A 17,633-nucleotide genomic window follows, 5' to 3' on the forward strand; every position below is an offset into this window, starting at 1 on the left:
GGTGATTATGAATAAATATGAAAGAGAATTTTGTGAATCTAGAAATAGTGATTTAAATGATGAATGGGTTTGGCATGGGCGTATCCATGGTGGAAATCAATTTCATTTCCCACTATCTACCTTCCAATGCTTTCCTACAAAGCTTTAAATTAATTTCTTTTTCTTTAACCTCCTTGATTTTTAATTTTCAATTTTATATTTTTAGTTATGAGATCAACTTGTTTTCTTTTCCTTTTATGTGATTTATTTATTTCAATCATGGGACAATAAAGCCATATACAACTTATTATAATATTTGTCTAATACTAAGAAAATTAAAATGAATATATCACATTAAATTATTTAATATAATTTAATGAAAAGAGTTAGCAAATATACATTTTTAAAAAATAACGATATTAAAAATGATCAAATCTATAAGAATATAAAATGACCAAAAACTCGACTCGATTCGAATAAATTAAAAAAAAAATTTGACTTTCGAGTTAATCGAATCGAGTTTCGAGTTCGAGTCAAGTTGAAATTTACAATTCGAATAATACTCTTCTGGTTCCTGTCAACTTTGAAAATGAGCAAATTAGTCTCTTTTCAACAAAATTACAAAATAATTTTCAAAATTCATAATATTTATAAAAATTTTAAAATTTATATTTTTTTAAATTATAAAAATTCTAAAATATATAAAGAATTTTAAAATTTTAATTTTTTCTAAAATAATAATTTTGGAGACATAAATAAGTTAATTAATGATTCAAGTTATCATATTAAATTATCTTAGTTTTTTATTATTTTTCTTTGAAAAATTTTAAAATATATATGATTTCAAATTTATGTGCTCTAATATGAATATATTTATACTATAACAATATTTTAATTTGACATGTTTAGTTTTTAATTTAACTCAAACAATTTCACTTGATTCGCTCGACTCGAATTTTATTTCATTCGACTCGATTCAAGAAAAATTAAAATAAAATTAAGAATGATAAAATAGAACTCGTAAAATCGATTAACTCAAAAAATTTTAATGTGATTCGATTCAATCCAATCCAACATTCACCCCTATAATCCCACTCGTACACCTATCCTTTTCTATCTAATTATTTTGGACGTTTTGGGTGTAAAAAAGTGATAGGGAAGGAAAGGGAAAAGAAAGGAAAGGAAAAGGAAGGAGGAGAAATTTTTTTAATATTTTATATTTATTTTGTTCTAATTTTTATATTTATAGTATTGCATATTTATTATTTAAATTTTTAATAAATATTTATTATTTAAATTATAAAGGTATGTTTTGCTTTCTTTTCTTTTCTTTTTTATATTCACATCTTACTTAACTTTTATATACTTTTACTTTTACATGTAAATTCTTTATATATATTTTTCACACATTTATATACATTTAATATAAAGGTGTTATCGACTTGATTTATTAAAATCGTTTCCCATAATTCAGTTTAGTTTTTATTTTTCATATCAATCATTGGTTTTGAATTTTTACATTTATTTTGACAAATAAACTTTATTTTATGATTTTAAATATTATTAATAAAGTTTGAAAATATTTTCATACATACTTAAAAATTATTTAAATAATTATTATTTTAAATTTAAATAATGTATTTTAGGATTCGATTCAAACATTTATTTGGGTTGATTTATAAATTTTGCTTTATTTACTTGCAAAATATTATTATTTTTAATGATGTACTTAATTAGTTGATTTATTAACTCAAATGTTAATTCTCTCTCAATTTTTAAAAGAAATTTAAGATTTACAATAATATAGTTAACAAGATTCGAACTCAAGCCACATTTAGGACAGTGAATATGCTAATCATCAAGCCAACACATGGGGTTCATTTATTTCTTAATTTTAAAACTATAGATGTTACATTCACAAAGCAATTTAAGATTTACAGTAGCAATTCTTATAAATTTAATAATGCAATTGATAAAACAATTCAAAATAATCGATATTTAATAAATCTTAACTTGTTGCGAATTAAGTTTTAGCTCGATTGGCATTAGTATTATTGTTAATGCAGGAGGACGTGAGTTCGAGTATGTTGAAGCGCATTATCCTCCCATTTATGAGTTGGGAGGGGCTATGGGTAGTTCTAAGCATTGTATAATATATATATATATACGATCGGAACCTATAATGAAATTGTTCAAATAAACAAATCTTAACTCGTTTATTATTAAATAAAAAAATTAAAACTCCAGCATGGGATTAAATGCTAATTATCTTAAAAAGGACTAAATCTACTAAAAATACCTAGTAAATGAAACTTTCCATAAATTTTGATTCCTTTCAAAATAAAATTTTCTTACTCTTTCAAATTTTATAGAATAAATTGGTATTTATAAAAAATTCAAAAATATAATTCTTATCAATCTTTTAATAATAATTTTTGAAAGTCGTCAATTAATTATAATATAATTATTTTTTATCGATTTTATATAATTTTAATTGATATAATAATAAATTCAACCTTTACCCTTGTCTCTTAATATATATTTCAAGCTAAATTTTTATATATATTTGATCAATCTGCTCAATATTGTTTTTACTTTTTTTTTCTTTTTAGCTTTTTCCTACAAAGTAACAAATATATAACTGCCACATGGCAAAGGTTGTAAGAAAAAAAAGGTCAAGAGGGTAGAGAATTCGGGTTTTGGGTATTCTCGACATTGATGATGCCAAAAGCAGCAGCCAGTCGCCCACCAAATGTATATCCCAAGCTCAGTCTAAAAACAAGGCAATATTCCTTGGAAGTTTTGATAACCATTGAAGCAAGAAAAAAAATGAGAACTTTAGGATTGGCAGGGATGAATTTGGAAGTGCACTCTATTTTTGCAAAGTCAAATTCTAGATCCTCTCGGGATCAATCCACTTTTCAATAGGGTGGCACCATTTTCGCTTTGTGAGTCAACTCTCTTCTTGCTTTCTTTTCTTTCTGTTAACTATTATTCCTATTTCAGTCAAATTTGAGAAATAAACTTCCAGTTAAACTATGTTGATTTTTTTTAATCAAACTCTGATTAGTCTAGATTATTTTATTATTTAACCTATGAATTTAGCCTATAAATAAGCTCTTTTACAACCTTAGAAAATACATCTATTAAAGATTACAACTCATAACACTTTTAGAGAATTTTGTGTTTAACTTTTAAGGGTTTTTGTTTTCGAGTTTTCGAGGTTTAATTTTTATCTCCATCTTTTGTACTTTTCGTTCTTTTTCCATTATAGTAAAATTATCTTTGCTCGTGGTTTTTTATCCTCTTTGGAGTGGTTTTTTCACGTTAAATTTGTGTGTTCAATTTCTCAATTTCGTCTGCCTTTTTTACTTGTTCGTTACTTAATCGGGTCGACCCACAATAAGCGGTATTATAGCTAGTTAAATTTTCGCAAATCAACCCGTTCAAATATGGCAACAACAAGGTTTGAAATTGAGAAGTTCGATGGTGTTACAAATTTCAATCTATGGCAAATTTGGATGATGGCAATTCTACTTCAAACCAGCCTGAAAAAGGTTATTATTAGGAAAAAGTCTGAGAATCTCAATCAAACAAAATGGGAAGAGCTTGATGAAAAGGCCTTGTTTGCAATCCAGTTGTGCTTTGCGAATACAGTATTGTAGGAGGTATTGATGGAGAAGACCTCATCCGCCTTGTGAAAAAGTTTAGAAACTCTTTATACTACTAAGTCACTCGCTAACCATTTAGTGTTAAAACAACATCTATTTACATTTCGCATGAACGAAAGTGAGCTTCTTAGAGACCACATCAGTCAATTCATTACTCTTTTAAATGATTTAAAGAACGTTGAGGTTCAGATTGACAATGAAGATCAAGTTATGATATTATTGTGCTCTTTACCCCGTTAATACAAGTCTTTTAGGGAGACCTTGATTTATGGCAGAGACAAACTCTCGTTCGAAGATAAGAAAGGTCAGTTGTTGAGTAGAGACAAACTTGACAATAAGTTTGGTTTGGATAACAAGGTAGATATGCAAGCTTCCGTTTTGGTAGCATTAAAGAAGCAAGACAAAAGGTGTCACTATTGTAAAAAGTTAGGTCACGTCAAAGCATATTGTTATAAATTGCGAAATAAAAGAGCTGCTGAGAGTAATGAAGAAGATGTAGTTAGTGCTAATTTGGCCAATGAAAGCGATTATGATTTCTTGTTAGTACCAACGAGAAATAACTCCAAGCTTACATCCTAGTGGATCCTAGATTCAGGATGTTCTTTCCACATGTGTCCCAATAGAAAATGGTTCTCCACATACAGTTCGGTTGAAGGTCAAGTTGTGTGCATAGGAAACAATTCATCCAGTAAGGCAATTGGTATTGGTACTGTTAAAATTAAGATACACGATGGGACGATTAGAATACTCTCAGATGTCAGGTATGTACCTAATTTACGAAAGAAAATCATCTTCTTGAGTATTTTAGACTTGAAAGGTTACAGAATCAACATCGAGTTGAACGGCATTAAAGTATCTCGTGGAGCTCTCGTTTTGTTAAAAGGTAAAAAAGCCAACAATCTTTATATTCTAAAAGGTTCTACAATGACCGGTGAAATCGGACGTCCCTCGTCTGTTATGGAGTCAAAGTCAACTCGTTTGGAGCGGAGGCAACTTGGTCGTAAGAGGGAAAAAGGTATTATCGTTATGTTGAAGAGAGGTTCTCTTTTGGATGCATGTTTTGAAAAGTTAGGGCATAGTGTTCGTGAAAATCAAACTCGGGTTAGTTTTGATTTGGCAGCATACAAGTCAAAGGCTAGAAATCTTCCAATTTCTAAGCACAAATTTGACATACTTAATTTCCTACATAGTTCAAGATAGGCTAGTGGCAGGCTTTGGCAAAGATGGGGTTCCAGAAATATGAGTCAAAGTGGAGATTTGTTAAGTGTGACTCATATTTTAGTCAAATTTGAGAAATAATCTTCCAGTTAAACTTTATTTATTTGTTTCAATCAAACTCTGATAGTCTAGATTATTTTATTATTATTTAACCTATGAATTTAGCCTATAAATAGGCTTTTTTACAATATTAGAAAATAGACCCATTAGAGATTATAACTTATAACACTTTTAGAGAATTTTGTGTTTACGTTTTGAGGGTTCTTTGTTTTCGGATTTTTGGGGTTTAATTTTTATCTCCACCTTTTGTACTCTTCGTTCTTTTGCCATTATAGTAAAATTATTTTTGCCCATAGTTTTTTATCCTCTTTAAAAAGGTTTTTCCGCGCTAAATTTATGTGTTCAATTTCTCAATTTCTTCCGCTTTTTTTACTTGTTCGTCGCTTAATCGGGTCGATCCCTAACACTTTCCATGTTATTTCATTAATTATCTTCAACTTTCATTTGGTTTTTAAATGGGTTGGTAATGTTAGCCTCTTTTAGTTTCAAACATGTTGAATTTGGTTTTGTAAACAAGTAATATGGTTTTTAAATGGGTTGGTAATGTTAGCCTCTTTTAGTTTCAAACATGTTGAATTTGGTTTTGTAAACAAGTAATATGAGTTATTTCCCCTTAGTTTTTTATGATAACATGTTCTTTCTTTTTTTTTTGGCTTTTAATATTAAAATGAATGGTTCCATAGGTGAATTGGTGGGGTTACTACTTTTTTGGTGCTTTGCTTGCAATAGATTTTTATAATTTAGCTACGTTTTTCTATGTTCAAGGTTTAAGGTTTGAGGGATGATTTGAACGTTTAAATTCTAACAAGGATAACATAGAAAAGGTTAAGCTTTTAAGGATTTTGAGGATGCTGAAATAGTGAGAAATGGTTTAGTATCAAAAATCTGATGTGCTAGAAAGAAAAATAAGCACAAAATTAATGGTAAATCAACCTTACTTGAGAAGCAAAACCAAAAAAATTACTAATCTAAATTGGTTAGCTTTGTCCATTACTATAAACTACCTCTGACTGGAACAACTGGAATGCATGCCAACTACTTGTACCTGAATCAGAGTAACACAGATTATAAGACTTGGACACCGAATAAGTAAAACAACACTAGAGGACTCAACCTATTTCTACTATAGGTGGGAATTCTTGACCAATATAATTACAGAGCTCCTGTAGATATGACAATCATTTAAATCCATATGACTCTAGAAGCATGACAAAAGTTCAAACAAACTGTAACAGCCCTAAATTGACCCTAGTCGGAGAGTGGTTTCGGGACCACTAAACCGAGTCATAAAAATAATTAACCATCATAATTGATGCTCATTATATGTACATATGCATGTGTGAAAATTTCATGTTTGAATTTTGAAAATTTTAAGTGAATTTTGCTAAATAGGACTTGTGTGAGAAAACTTAGAAATGTGATAGGCAAATGTTGAAGTGGCCTATTGATGCATACTAGGAAAGGTTGTCCTTGCATGTCAAATTCCCCAAATTATTCTATAGTGGCCGCCAAGATGGGTGTTGATGGGCAAAGGAAACATGTTTCTAACATGTTTGGTTAGTGAGGTATGTATGAAGCAATAAAATAAAAAGCTAGCATTAAAGAAAATGTTGACAAAAAAAAAAGAAATAATGTGTGTGGATGCCCCATTGCCGTGACTAAGCAAAGAAAGAAAGAAAAAAAGTTTTTGTTGCTCATCCTTGGGTGTCTTGGCGAATAGAAGAAGGAAATTGATAAAAGAAAGAAAGGAGAAATTTGGTTATGTTTTGTTCTTCTTGCCATGAACTAAAGGAAGAGAAAAGGGGGAAGAAGCTAGGTATTCGGTCTTCTACTTGTTTGATTGAGGTAAGTTTTAAGTAAATTCTTTGAGATTTCATAAAATTTAGTTGATGGATAGGTCTTTGATTGAGCCCATGTGTGAATTTAGATCCTTGTGGTGATTTGGCCATTCAGCTAAGGTAGGAAACTTAGAAGATGATTTCTATTCCTTGTGTTTTGTGAGTAGGGAGCTTAAATTGAAGTTGAATAAGGGGAATATGTGTATTGAGGATTTTGGTAATATGGAAATTCGGCTATGAGAGTGTGTATGTGGTCACTTGCCGAATGTGGGTGTTAAGGTTAGTAGGTTGGCCTAATTCTTGCATTAGAAACTCATGAACTTGATTTAAATACTTTAAATTTATGGTAGTTAAATGGAATAGAAAGGATCTATTCGGCCATAGTAGCTATTGAGGGTTTAAGTTTGTGATTCGTGTTAAATTTGATGATAGGAAGAAAAATTGGCTTGTGTATGTGTAGTTGCGAATGTGAATTTGGGTAACCTTTCTTGTAACATTGGCATTTTAAAAGTGGCTAATAGGGATTTTAATGAAAATTATGCCAAGGCCGAATGTATCGTGAAGTGAATAAAATGCTACATTGTGCTTATATGTATATTCGCCAAGGAAGCATGATATGAAGCTTGATAAGCTTGAAAGACGAATGACCGAATGAGCTATAGGTCATGTAGGGGTTAATTTTATGCATATGTGAGTGTGTGGCATTAGTAGTTAATGGTATTCGCATTATTTAACTAAGAATTGAAATGAATGCTTGAAAGTTAAATAGGTCACCCAAGTGACCGAATGTGTTAAAAGCAAAATATGGTTGCCGATGTGTGTGTTTGATTGAGAAGTAAATTTGTTTGATTTAGCTCAAGAACTCAAAGGATCAAAGTTGGACAAGGGAAAAGACAAGGTAATTGAATAGCGTTGAAGACGGTGCGACAACATCCGAGGTAAGTCATTAAGCACATATTTGATATTGCTTAAATGATTGTAAAATTTATGCAATTGTGTTTAATGGGATGATATATATATATATATATAAATGAAAATGTATGTGTATGGAATGATGACATTTGTTGAATGTAAAAGAAATAGTGAAATGTGTAGGAAGTTGCTTTCGGCACTAAGTGTGCGGGCAATACGAGTGTACGGTGACGAGATTGGCACTAAGTGTGCATGCTGGAAATATATGGCACTAAGTGTGCGAGCTCAAAGGGTATGGCACTATGTGTGCGGGCTTAAATCGTATGGCACTAATTGTGCGAAATCGAGTATTAAGCACGTGTGTGTCAGATTTATATATATATATATATATATATATATATATCTCCGATCGAACAATTATATGGAGGTGTGTCTCCATCGAGTTGAGTATGGGCAGCGGATCGGGTAAGTACCTTGAGCTCATGACGAATAGGCAATATGTTCATGCTCGGGGTTGAGCTTGGTAAGCTTTAAATCTATGTGATGATTGAAATTGTATGGTTGTGGTGGAAATGAGTTAGTGTGTGAAAATGCCTTAAATATCTTGTTGTGTGGAATATGAAATGTGGATGTATGACTTGGTATGAGATTGAACCGAAAGGTCCGAGGAATTATGGTATAGTTTTGATATGGATGAGTACCTAGCCTCGTTTATTGTTTCATGTTGTGGCAACTTTATAAATGGATGGTTGTTGAATGCTTATGACTTACTGAGTTATAAACTCACTCGGTGTTTTCTTGTCACCCATTTTAGGTCTCTTGGACTCGTATTGTTTGCGTGTTTCGGAACCGTCGTTGAAGTCATCACACCGGCTGGAAATCTTTTGGTATTGTCTTCGTAGTTGAACTAGGAGAACATTTGGCATGTATAGGCTATTTTGTTTTGTTGAATTGTGGGTTGTAAACTTTAAGCCATGTGAAAATGGCCTATGTGGTCGTTGAGTGGGATGCTAGAACCTATAGCCACGAGTCTTAGAAACTTTAATTTTGATAAGGTGGCCATAATTTGTGTCATGTATAATGGATGATTAGTAAGGCCAAGGAAAGATTCATGAAATTGGCATAGTCTACTGCAGTAACTGTTGCGGACAGCAGCAGTGATATGAGATTGAAAAATCACTAAAAATAGTAGAAGTAGAATTAAATAGTGAATAAATTATGAAATTGAACCTTGATGAACCTATTTTCATATGGACGAAACGAAACGACCGTATGAGCAGTATACTGAGAGATATTAAAGTTCTCGTGAGACAGGGCCAGAACGGTTTCTGGATCCCCTGTCTCGACTTTGAAAATTTACCATAAATTATCCAAAACGAATTAGAAGTCGTTCCTTATATTTTCAGATTCCCCTTTGAGTCTAGTTTCATTAGAAACAAACGGAATGAGCATTGAAGCTCTGTACGAGAAGATATCCAGGTCGTAATGCACGAAGGTCAGTGTAGTCGACCCCTGTAACATGGGCGACTTTAACTAATAAACTGTACCAATTGGTCTGACCAAAAATTCTAGAAATAAATCCATGGATAGATATATGAGTCTAAATTCAGGAAAAATTTACGGAATCAGTTTCCGAGTTTTGAAACTCGAGATATGATTTTTAAGGCGACAGTGACGCAGTTAGCTAGCCTGCCTGGAACAGCAATCAAATATTACAAAGAGAGTAATAAGGGAAGTAAGACCGGTAACACCACGTGGTCAAATCCGGTGACGGTCACGGGTTTGGGGTGTTACACAAACTAAACATGGAGAATTATAGCATAAACAAACTTGAAATGGACTTTGTATTTACTGGTAAAAAAGACAAATTATAAAGTCTAGAAACTCTCAAAAATAGTTATTTGATTTGTTTGTCTTCATAGTTTGTATGTTGTCATACTTGGATAAGAAAGTATTTAAAATATTCTTTGTCCATGATTTCTATTTTGTATAAGATGGCTTCAGCTCCATCAGTGAGTTGTTTCTAGAATTGTCTGTGAATGAGACAATCAGTCTGCAATTTAAGTTGTTTGCTTATTCAAACATTTGTATATTATTTGTTCTCCTTACAGATTTGTATTAGTAATGAACTGAACAGGACGAAGATTATACATGTAGACTAACCTCCTAGTATTATATCTCTTCAGTAGTTTTCCCACCGTACTCTTCATAATCTTAAGATGTTTATGGATTACTCAGAGTTCATTTCGGTTGATTAGCTTGTACTTTATAGAGTTACTGTTATATTCTACTTAAATTCTATTGGGGATCGATCTGGTTAAGCAACGAATAAGTAAAAATAGTAGAAGAAATTAAGAAATTAAACACACAATTTTAACATGAAAAAACCCCTCTAAAGATGATAAAAAAACCACGGGCAAAGATAATTTTACTATAATGGCAAAAGAATGAAGAGTACAAAGATGGAGATAAAAACTGAATCCCGAAATCTGAAAAACGAAGAACCTTTAAAACGTAAACACAAAATTCTCTAAAAGTGTTATGAGTTCTAATCTCTTAATGGTGTATTTTCTAAGGTTGTAAAAGAGCCTATTTATAGGCTAAATTCATAGGTCAAATAATAATAAAATAATCTTGACTAATCAAAGTTTGATTGAAATAAATAAACAGAGTTTAACTAGAAGATTATTTCTAAAATTTGACTGAAATAGGAGTCATACTTAACAAATCTCTACCTTGACTTATATTTCCACAATGACATCTTTGCCAAAGCCTGCCACAGGCCTATCTTGAACTATGCAAGGAATTAACTAAGTCAAATCTGTGCTTAGAAACTAGAAAATTTCTAGCCTTCAACTTGTACACTGCCAACTCAAAACTAACTCGGGTTTGATTTTCATGAACACATTGCCCTAACTTTTCAAAACTTGCATCCAAAAGAGAACATCTCTTCAACAAAATGGTCATACCTTTTTCCCTCCTATGACCAAGTTGCCTCAGCTCCAAATGAGTTGACTTCGACTCCATAACGGACGAAGAATGTCCTATTTCACCGGTCACTGTAGAACCTTCCAGGATATAAAGACTGTAGATTCTTTTACCTTTAAACAAAATGAAAGCTCCACAAGTTACTTTGATGCCGCTTAAATCGATGTTGATTCAGCATCCTTTCAAGTCTAAAATACTCAAGGATATGAGATTCTTTCGTAAATCAAGTAAATACTTGACATCTGAGAGTGTCATAATCATCCCATCGTGTATCTTAATTTTAACAGTACCAATACCAATTACCTTAAATGATGAATCGCTTCCCATGTGCACAACTCCATCTTCAACCGAACTGTATGTGGAGAACTATTCTCTATTGGGACACATATGGAAAGAACATCCCAAATATAAGATCCACATGGATGTAAGCTTGGAGTTATTGCTCGTTGACACTAACAAAAAATCATCACCGCTTTCATCGACCAAATTAGCACTAGTTACATCTTCCTCATTACTCTCAGCGGCTCTTTTATTTCACAGTTTATAACAATTTGCTTTAACGTGACCTAACTTTTTACAATAGCAACACCTTTTGTCTCGCTTCTTTGATGCTACCAAAATAGAAGCTTGCTTATCCACCTTGCCATTTGAACCAAACTCATTATCGAGTTTGTCTCTACTCAACAAATGACCCTTCACATCTTCGAACGAGAGTTTGTCTCTGCCATAAATCAGGGTCTCTTTGAAAGACTTGTATAAAGGGGTAAAGAGCACAATAATATCATAGTCTGATCTTTATCGTCAATCTGAACATCAACGTTCTTTAAATCATTTAAAAGAGTAATGAACTAACTGATGTGATCTCTAAAAAGCTCACATTCATTCATGTGAAATGTAAATAGACGTTGTTTCAACACTAAACGGTTAGCGAGAGACTTACTCGCATAAAAAGTTTTTAACCTTTTCCATAAGGCAGATGAAATCTTCTCCATTAATACCTCCTACAATACCGTATTCGCGAGACATAACTAGATTGCAGGCAAAGCCTTTTCATCAAACTCTTCCCATTCTGTTTGATTTAGATTCTCAAGTTTTTTTTTCCCCGATAACATATCGAACTTCTCAATTTCAAACCTTGTTGCTTTCATCTCTGAACAGGCTGATATATAAATATTGAACTTGCTCTGATACCACTTGTTGGGGATTGACCCTATTAAGCAACGAGCAAGTAAAAATAGCGAAAGAAATTGAGAAATTAAACACACAATTTTAACGTGAAAAAACCCCTCTAAAAAGGATAAAAAAAACCACGGTAAAGATAATTGTACTATAATGGAAAAAGAACGAAGAGTACAAAAATGAAGATAAAAACTAAATTCTGAAACTCGAAAAATAAAGAACCCTCAAAAAGTTAAACACAAAATTCTCTAAAAGTATTATGAGTTCTAATCTCTTAATGGATGTATTTTTTAAGGTTGTAAAAGAGCCTATTTATAGGCTAAATTCATAGGTCAAATAATAATAAAATAATCTTGACTAATCAGAGTTTGATTGAAACAAATAAACAAAGTTTAATTAGAAGTTTATTTCTCAAATTTGACTGAAATATGAGTCATACTTAACAAATTCTCAGCAAATGTTGCAGGGGGCAACTTGGTTGTTGGATTGCATTTGTTGCCATTGCTTCAAACCTGTTTTTTCCTCAAACGTTTCCAGGTTAGAGACAAGAATTTAACATATCAGTTGGTTGTTAATACAAATGCGGTGATAATATATGACTGTTTCACATCTCTTGTTTGAAAAACAATTTCTATTGTTTGTAAACAGTTTCTCGTTTCATCCTATTCGTCGTTGCACCTGATTGGGTGGCTGAGAGATTGTGAGATGACATTGTACCCGGCATCTTGTGTCTTGTAATTGCAAGTTTTCGGAGGATTAGAGAATTGTCAATGTGGTTGCCATTGCTTTGGTTATTGGTTTGGTATAGTTTGCTTATTCTTCTTTCCGGTATTGTATCTTGCTACTTGAAACAATTGAAAAGTACCTTTTCCAACCATTTCTTCTGGGAGTTTATCCTCATGAAATACATAAATATGGCACACAAGAGGCAGAGAAACTTGGGTGATTGACTGAGTCAGAAGTTTCATTATTTACTAATAATTGAACATGACAGAAGGTTTTTCCTCCATTTGCTTTATAATAATAGTATTGACTTTGAACTGCAAAAGAATATCATGGAAATATTAGAATCGATTGCGTAATGGTTTGAAAGTTGGAAGTTTATGGTGGTTATCACAGTTTCATTTGATGAAAGAGCAACCACCTTAATAAAGTCAAACCAATGAATCCTGGGGGCTGCCTTTGGATGCCACTGAACCCACGTTTCAGTTGGTTTCACGGGCTTTGCAAGTAGCGTTTGGTTAAAACCAGTGCAGTGCGGTTTGGCAACTGAACCTCCCTTTTTTTCACTGGAGTTGAAACCTCCAATTCATATGACAAATTTGACAACCGCTTTTTTTTTTTTTGTGCTTTTTCATCCCATTGTATTAAACCATATTATTTACTCACGAAAAGACAAAAAGGTGATAAGAAGTTCCATTGGTTCAAAATTTCAAACGGGAGTTCAACCATTAATTAAAAGATTTATTTATATATAAAATGTTAGTATTAAAATTTTATATGTTAATAATTAAAAATAACTATAAATTACTTACTAATAATGTAAATGATTACTTAAATAAGCAATCAATAATTTACATCGATAATATAAAGAAAAATTACAAAAGATTCATAAAATTATAATTGGATATATTTTTAATAATTTTATAGAATTTAAATAATTTAAAACTTTTATTATATACACTTGTCCTTAATAGTTAGTTTCTATTTTTACCTTAATGTCATAGTTGTGTTTGAATCGAGACACATGTCCCACCGTTAATTTTAATTTTACTAATACATTATTCAATCTCATAGTTACAGTAATCAATCTCACCATTACCTCTGTTTTTAACCTCACTATCCATCCAAAGGAAGCTACCTAAGAGCGAAACTAGGGAGGTTGGCGGGGGCCCAACTCCCCTAAAATGGAAAATTTTTCATTTAGGTCTTTTAAAATTTTAAATAATAAAAGATAAAATTCACTTTGCCCCCTAAAAATATAAAAATTTGATTTAATCCTTTTAAAATTATAAAGATATAGATTGTTAAAATGGTAAAATTACAATTTTTGCTATCGAAAAAATTACAATTTAATTTCGACCCCTAAAAAAATTTGTTTGTTTCGCCCTTGAAGCTGCCCTTAAGGCTTTCTTTGGATGGGCGGTATGTTTGCCTCTAGTGAGGTTAAAAATAATGGTGGCAGTGATATTAGTTATTATAGTGGTAAGATTGTATACTGTAGCAGTAAGATTAAAATCCGTTGTAGGGGTGTATGTTTGGATTCAAACACAGGTGTGACAATGAGGTAAAAATAAAAAATGACTGTTAAGGACAATAAATTAAAAATGATGTATAATAGAAATTTTTAAATTAATTATATAATCATTTTATATTAATTGTTATTTTAAATGATAATTATTTTTAATTATTTTTATAGTTAAATAATTTCATTATAATCATTTGAAGTATTATTTTCACACATAAGATAAAATTTTAAAATATCTACTTGATATTTTTAATATGTATCACAAACTTTTAATGAAGGGTAAAAGAAAAAGGATCATAAATGAAAAATGGGTATTTTTGTCAAATAAAAACGTTTTATTTCTCACCGTGGAACCACCGGAGCATTTTGCCTCCGGTCAAAAAAAGTAGCTCCAATGGGTTTTGGAATTTTTCATTGGCAATCCAAACAATTGCTTTAATGCGTTTGATAAGAAAACGGGCGGCACTGAGTTCATCTTGTGAACCCAAGGGCCCTAAGATTGTTTCTCATAATATGAACAAAAACAAGCGCATAAGATGTGAGGAATTCATCAGCTATGGCTACAAATAGGGTGAACAATGAACAACGAACAATGAAATCCTATATATGAAACGTGTTTCATATCTTGTTTAAAACAGTAATTTAATTCTCATCCTATAGTGGGAACAAAACTCGTTTTGCTTTGACATCCTTTATTTTTTTTACAATATTCCCAACCTTTTAGCTGCCATCATCAGACATGGACAAATTCAATTATTTTTCCTTTGTATCTTATTTCATTCCATCATTTTCATGATTCCTGTATCCAAAACACCCACTGTATTTCTGTTTGTTAACCTTTGGTTTTCCCACCCAAGGAAATTTTCAACACTGTTTGATGATTCCTACTTTCGTTTTCTTTAACCTTTTGTGTCATTTTCAATCCATTCAGAGTTGGCCTAGTCCAATCATCATGCTTGAATTCCCCCCTAATCTTAAATAATCTTGAGCGCCTCAGCAGTTGATTTCCCTGGAAGACTCCAATAATTAGCACATTCAAGTCAACAAAACCTTTTTTCTTCCATCTTTGCAACCATGTTATTGTTTCTCAAATCTATCTAAACACTTTCGGTTTTCCCTTCTTCCTGTCATGGATCAGTTTCGGTTCGGTTTCTTCATATTATTATGTGCTTTCATGCATAAGTTCCATGCTCAGCAAAGCTACTCAGGAAACTCAATATTGAATTGTTCCGAAAATGATGAAACAGGCCCATCTTCAGCCTTTCTTTACACTTGCAATGGTGAAAAGCCATCTTGTCAGGCCTTTCTGATATTCAAATCTTATCCTCCTTATGACTCAATCTCAACAATCTCGAACCTTACATCTGCAGATCCATTGGAGCTTGCACATATCAACAATATTTCACTTTCTACAATCTTCCCTGCAAACAAAGAGGTGATTGTTCCAGTGAACTGTTCTTGTTCAGGTCAGTACTATCAGGCCAACACTTCTTACATCATTCCAAATAAGCAAGTCGATTATTTTTCGATTGCCAACAATACCTATCAAGGGTTGTCGACCTGCAAGTCTCTTAATAAGGAGAATAGTGATTCAGGCTTGCAAGTTGGTTCGGTTTTACAAGTACCACTTAGATGTGCTTGTCCCACAAGAAATCAAACATTAAATGGTACTAAATTTCTAATGACTTATGTGGTTGATTGGGAAGACACCATCCATGATATCAGTAAGAGATTCAATGCTAGTATGGAAAGTGTTGGTGATGCAAACGGAATTGATTTAGATGACGCACTTATTTTTCCCTTTACAACAGTTCTTGTCCCATTGTCAACCAAACCTTCAAGCTCTCAAACTATAATTCACTTTCAACAACCACCCGCTTCTTCACCCACCACTCCAATAGATGTGATCAAACCCTCAAGGAAAAAATTCACTGTTTGGCTTGCAATCGGAGTTCCCTTGCTGGCACTTTTCCTTTTGCTGCTGCTGATGTTTTTACATCATAAGAAAACTAGGGAGGCTGCCAGAAAAGATAAGAGAAAGAAATGGGAGTTACCTAATGATGTTCTGGTGAGCATAGATCAAAATTTGAAAGTTTATGATTTCAAAGATCTAGAGGCGGCCACAGAAAATTTCAGCAACAAATACAAGATGGGTGCCTCTGTTTATCGAGGTGTTATCAAGGGAGAATTGCTAGCCATAAAACAAATGAGCAAAGCTGTAGATAAAGAGGTAAGCTTGCTGCAAAGGATTAATCATTTCAATCTAATAAGCCTTCGTGGGGCTTGTGAGCACTCTGGTGTCTTTTACCTTGTTTATGAGTTCATGGAGAATGGTTCTTTAAAAGAATGGCTTCAAAACAAGAGTTGCCAGAAATTCCAGGTATGGGGTTATAGAATTCATATTGCTTTAGATGTTGCTAATGGGCTTCATTATCTTCACAACTTCACCACTCCAGCATATGTGCATAAAGATATTTGTAGTGACAACGTGCTGCTTGATCGAGATTTGAGGGCCAAGATTTCAAACTTCAGTCTAGCACGATCAGCAGAAAGAGAAGATAGCAGAAAATCATCGATGTGGAGTTCTCTCGGAACAAAGGGTTACAAGGCACCTGAATACATTGAGTATGGCTTGGTGACACCTGAGATGGATATATATGCCTTTGGGGTTCTTCTGCTGGAACTGATTACAGGAAAGCCAGCAATTTTTATGCAGGATGAAAAGGAAGTACTATTATCAGAAAGAATACTAACAATCATGAAAGGAGAGAATGCAGATGCTGAAATTGATCGCATAATGGATCCTAACCTGAAAGGACACCTCTGGATGAAACTTGCACGCCAGATGTTGAAATTGAGCATTGACTGCTTGGCAGAAGAACCGGAAAGCAGACTGAGCATGGCTGAAGTAGTTTCATATCTGTTGAGAATTCAACTGGATGCACAGCGATCAGAAGAACCCTTTCCATCGGAATGGCGTTAAAAGCATGGATAAATAAAATTAATATTTTCAGTAATGCACAATTCTTCGTAAATTGTATGCATGTAAAATGTATCTGTTGCTTTTCTCCATGAACATAAATAAGACAAGCCAAAAATCTTTAAAAAATGAAAACCAAGCAAAATATGTACAATAGATCAATCCCGGTTTTGCAAAACAAACTTGAACATTGGTTTTTTTTTCATGAAAACTACCATTGGACTGATGACTTGAGCAATTTCTGTTTCTATCCTGGAAGACCAAGAGCCTTCCAGTATCTAAAAGGATGAGTAAATAAGAACAGAACAGCTAAAGACGATTTCTACCATGCTTGGCCAGTCAGAGGATGCTCCTGGAGCAGGCCCTCGCCTAACACCGCCAAGCTTAGAGCACCATTGATGGGATAAAAGTTCTCTATGTTTGGATCAATCCATTTTCTCTTCTCCTTTCCTTCAGTTTCTAAGACTTCCATTAGATTCTCCAACAACATGAAAGTCTCATCATTTCCTTTTGTTGCCATGGCTCAGTAAAATCCCAAAAGCAACTCTAACAATGTTTAC

The 17,633-nt window shown here is 32.6% G+C and overlaps 1 protein-coding gene across 1 annotated transcript; it reads left to right on the forward strand.

Moving 5' to 3' along the window:
* Window positions 1-14,828: 14,828 nt before the first annotated feature.
* On the forward strand, window positions 14,829-17,208 carry LOC108483975 (lysM domain receptor-like kinase 4). The gene has a single exon (XM_017787554.2). It carries the CDS (start codon window positions 15,223-15,225, stop codon window positions 17,074-17,076), a length of 1,854 nt encoding a protein of 617 aa, XP_017643043.1. The 5' UTR covers window positions 14,829-15,222; the 3' UTR covers window positions 17,077-17,208.
* The last annotated feature ends 425 nt before the right edge of the window (window positions 17,209-17,633 follow it).

Source organism: Gossypium arboreum, chromosome 12 (genome assembly GCF_025698485.1).
Source record: "Gossypium arboreum isolate Shixiya-1 chromosome 12, ASM2569848v2, whole genome shotgun sequence".
NCBI classification, from domain to species: Eukaryota; Viridiplantae; Streptophyta; class Magnoliopsida; order Malvales; family Malvaceae; genus Gossypium; species Gossypium arboreum.

Excerpts from the sequence above, each read along its gene's own strand:
- LOC108483975 (XM_017787554.2), top strand. The coding sequence starts at position 15,223 with ATGGATCAGTTTCGGTTCGGTTTCTTCATATTATTATGTGCTTTCATG.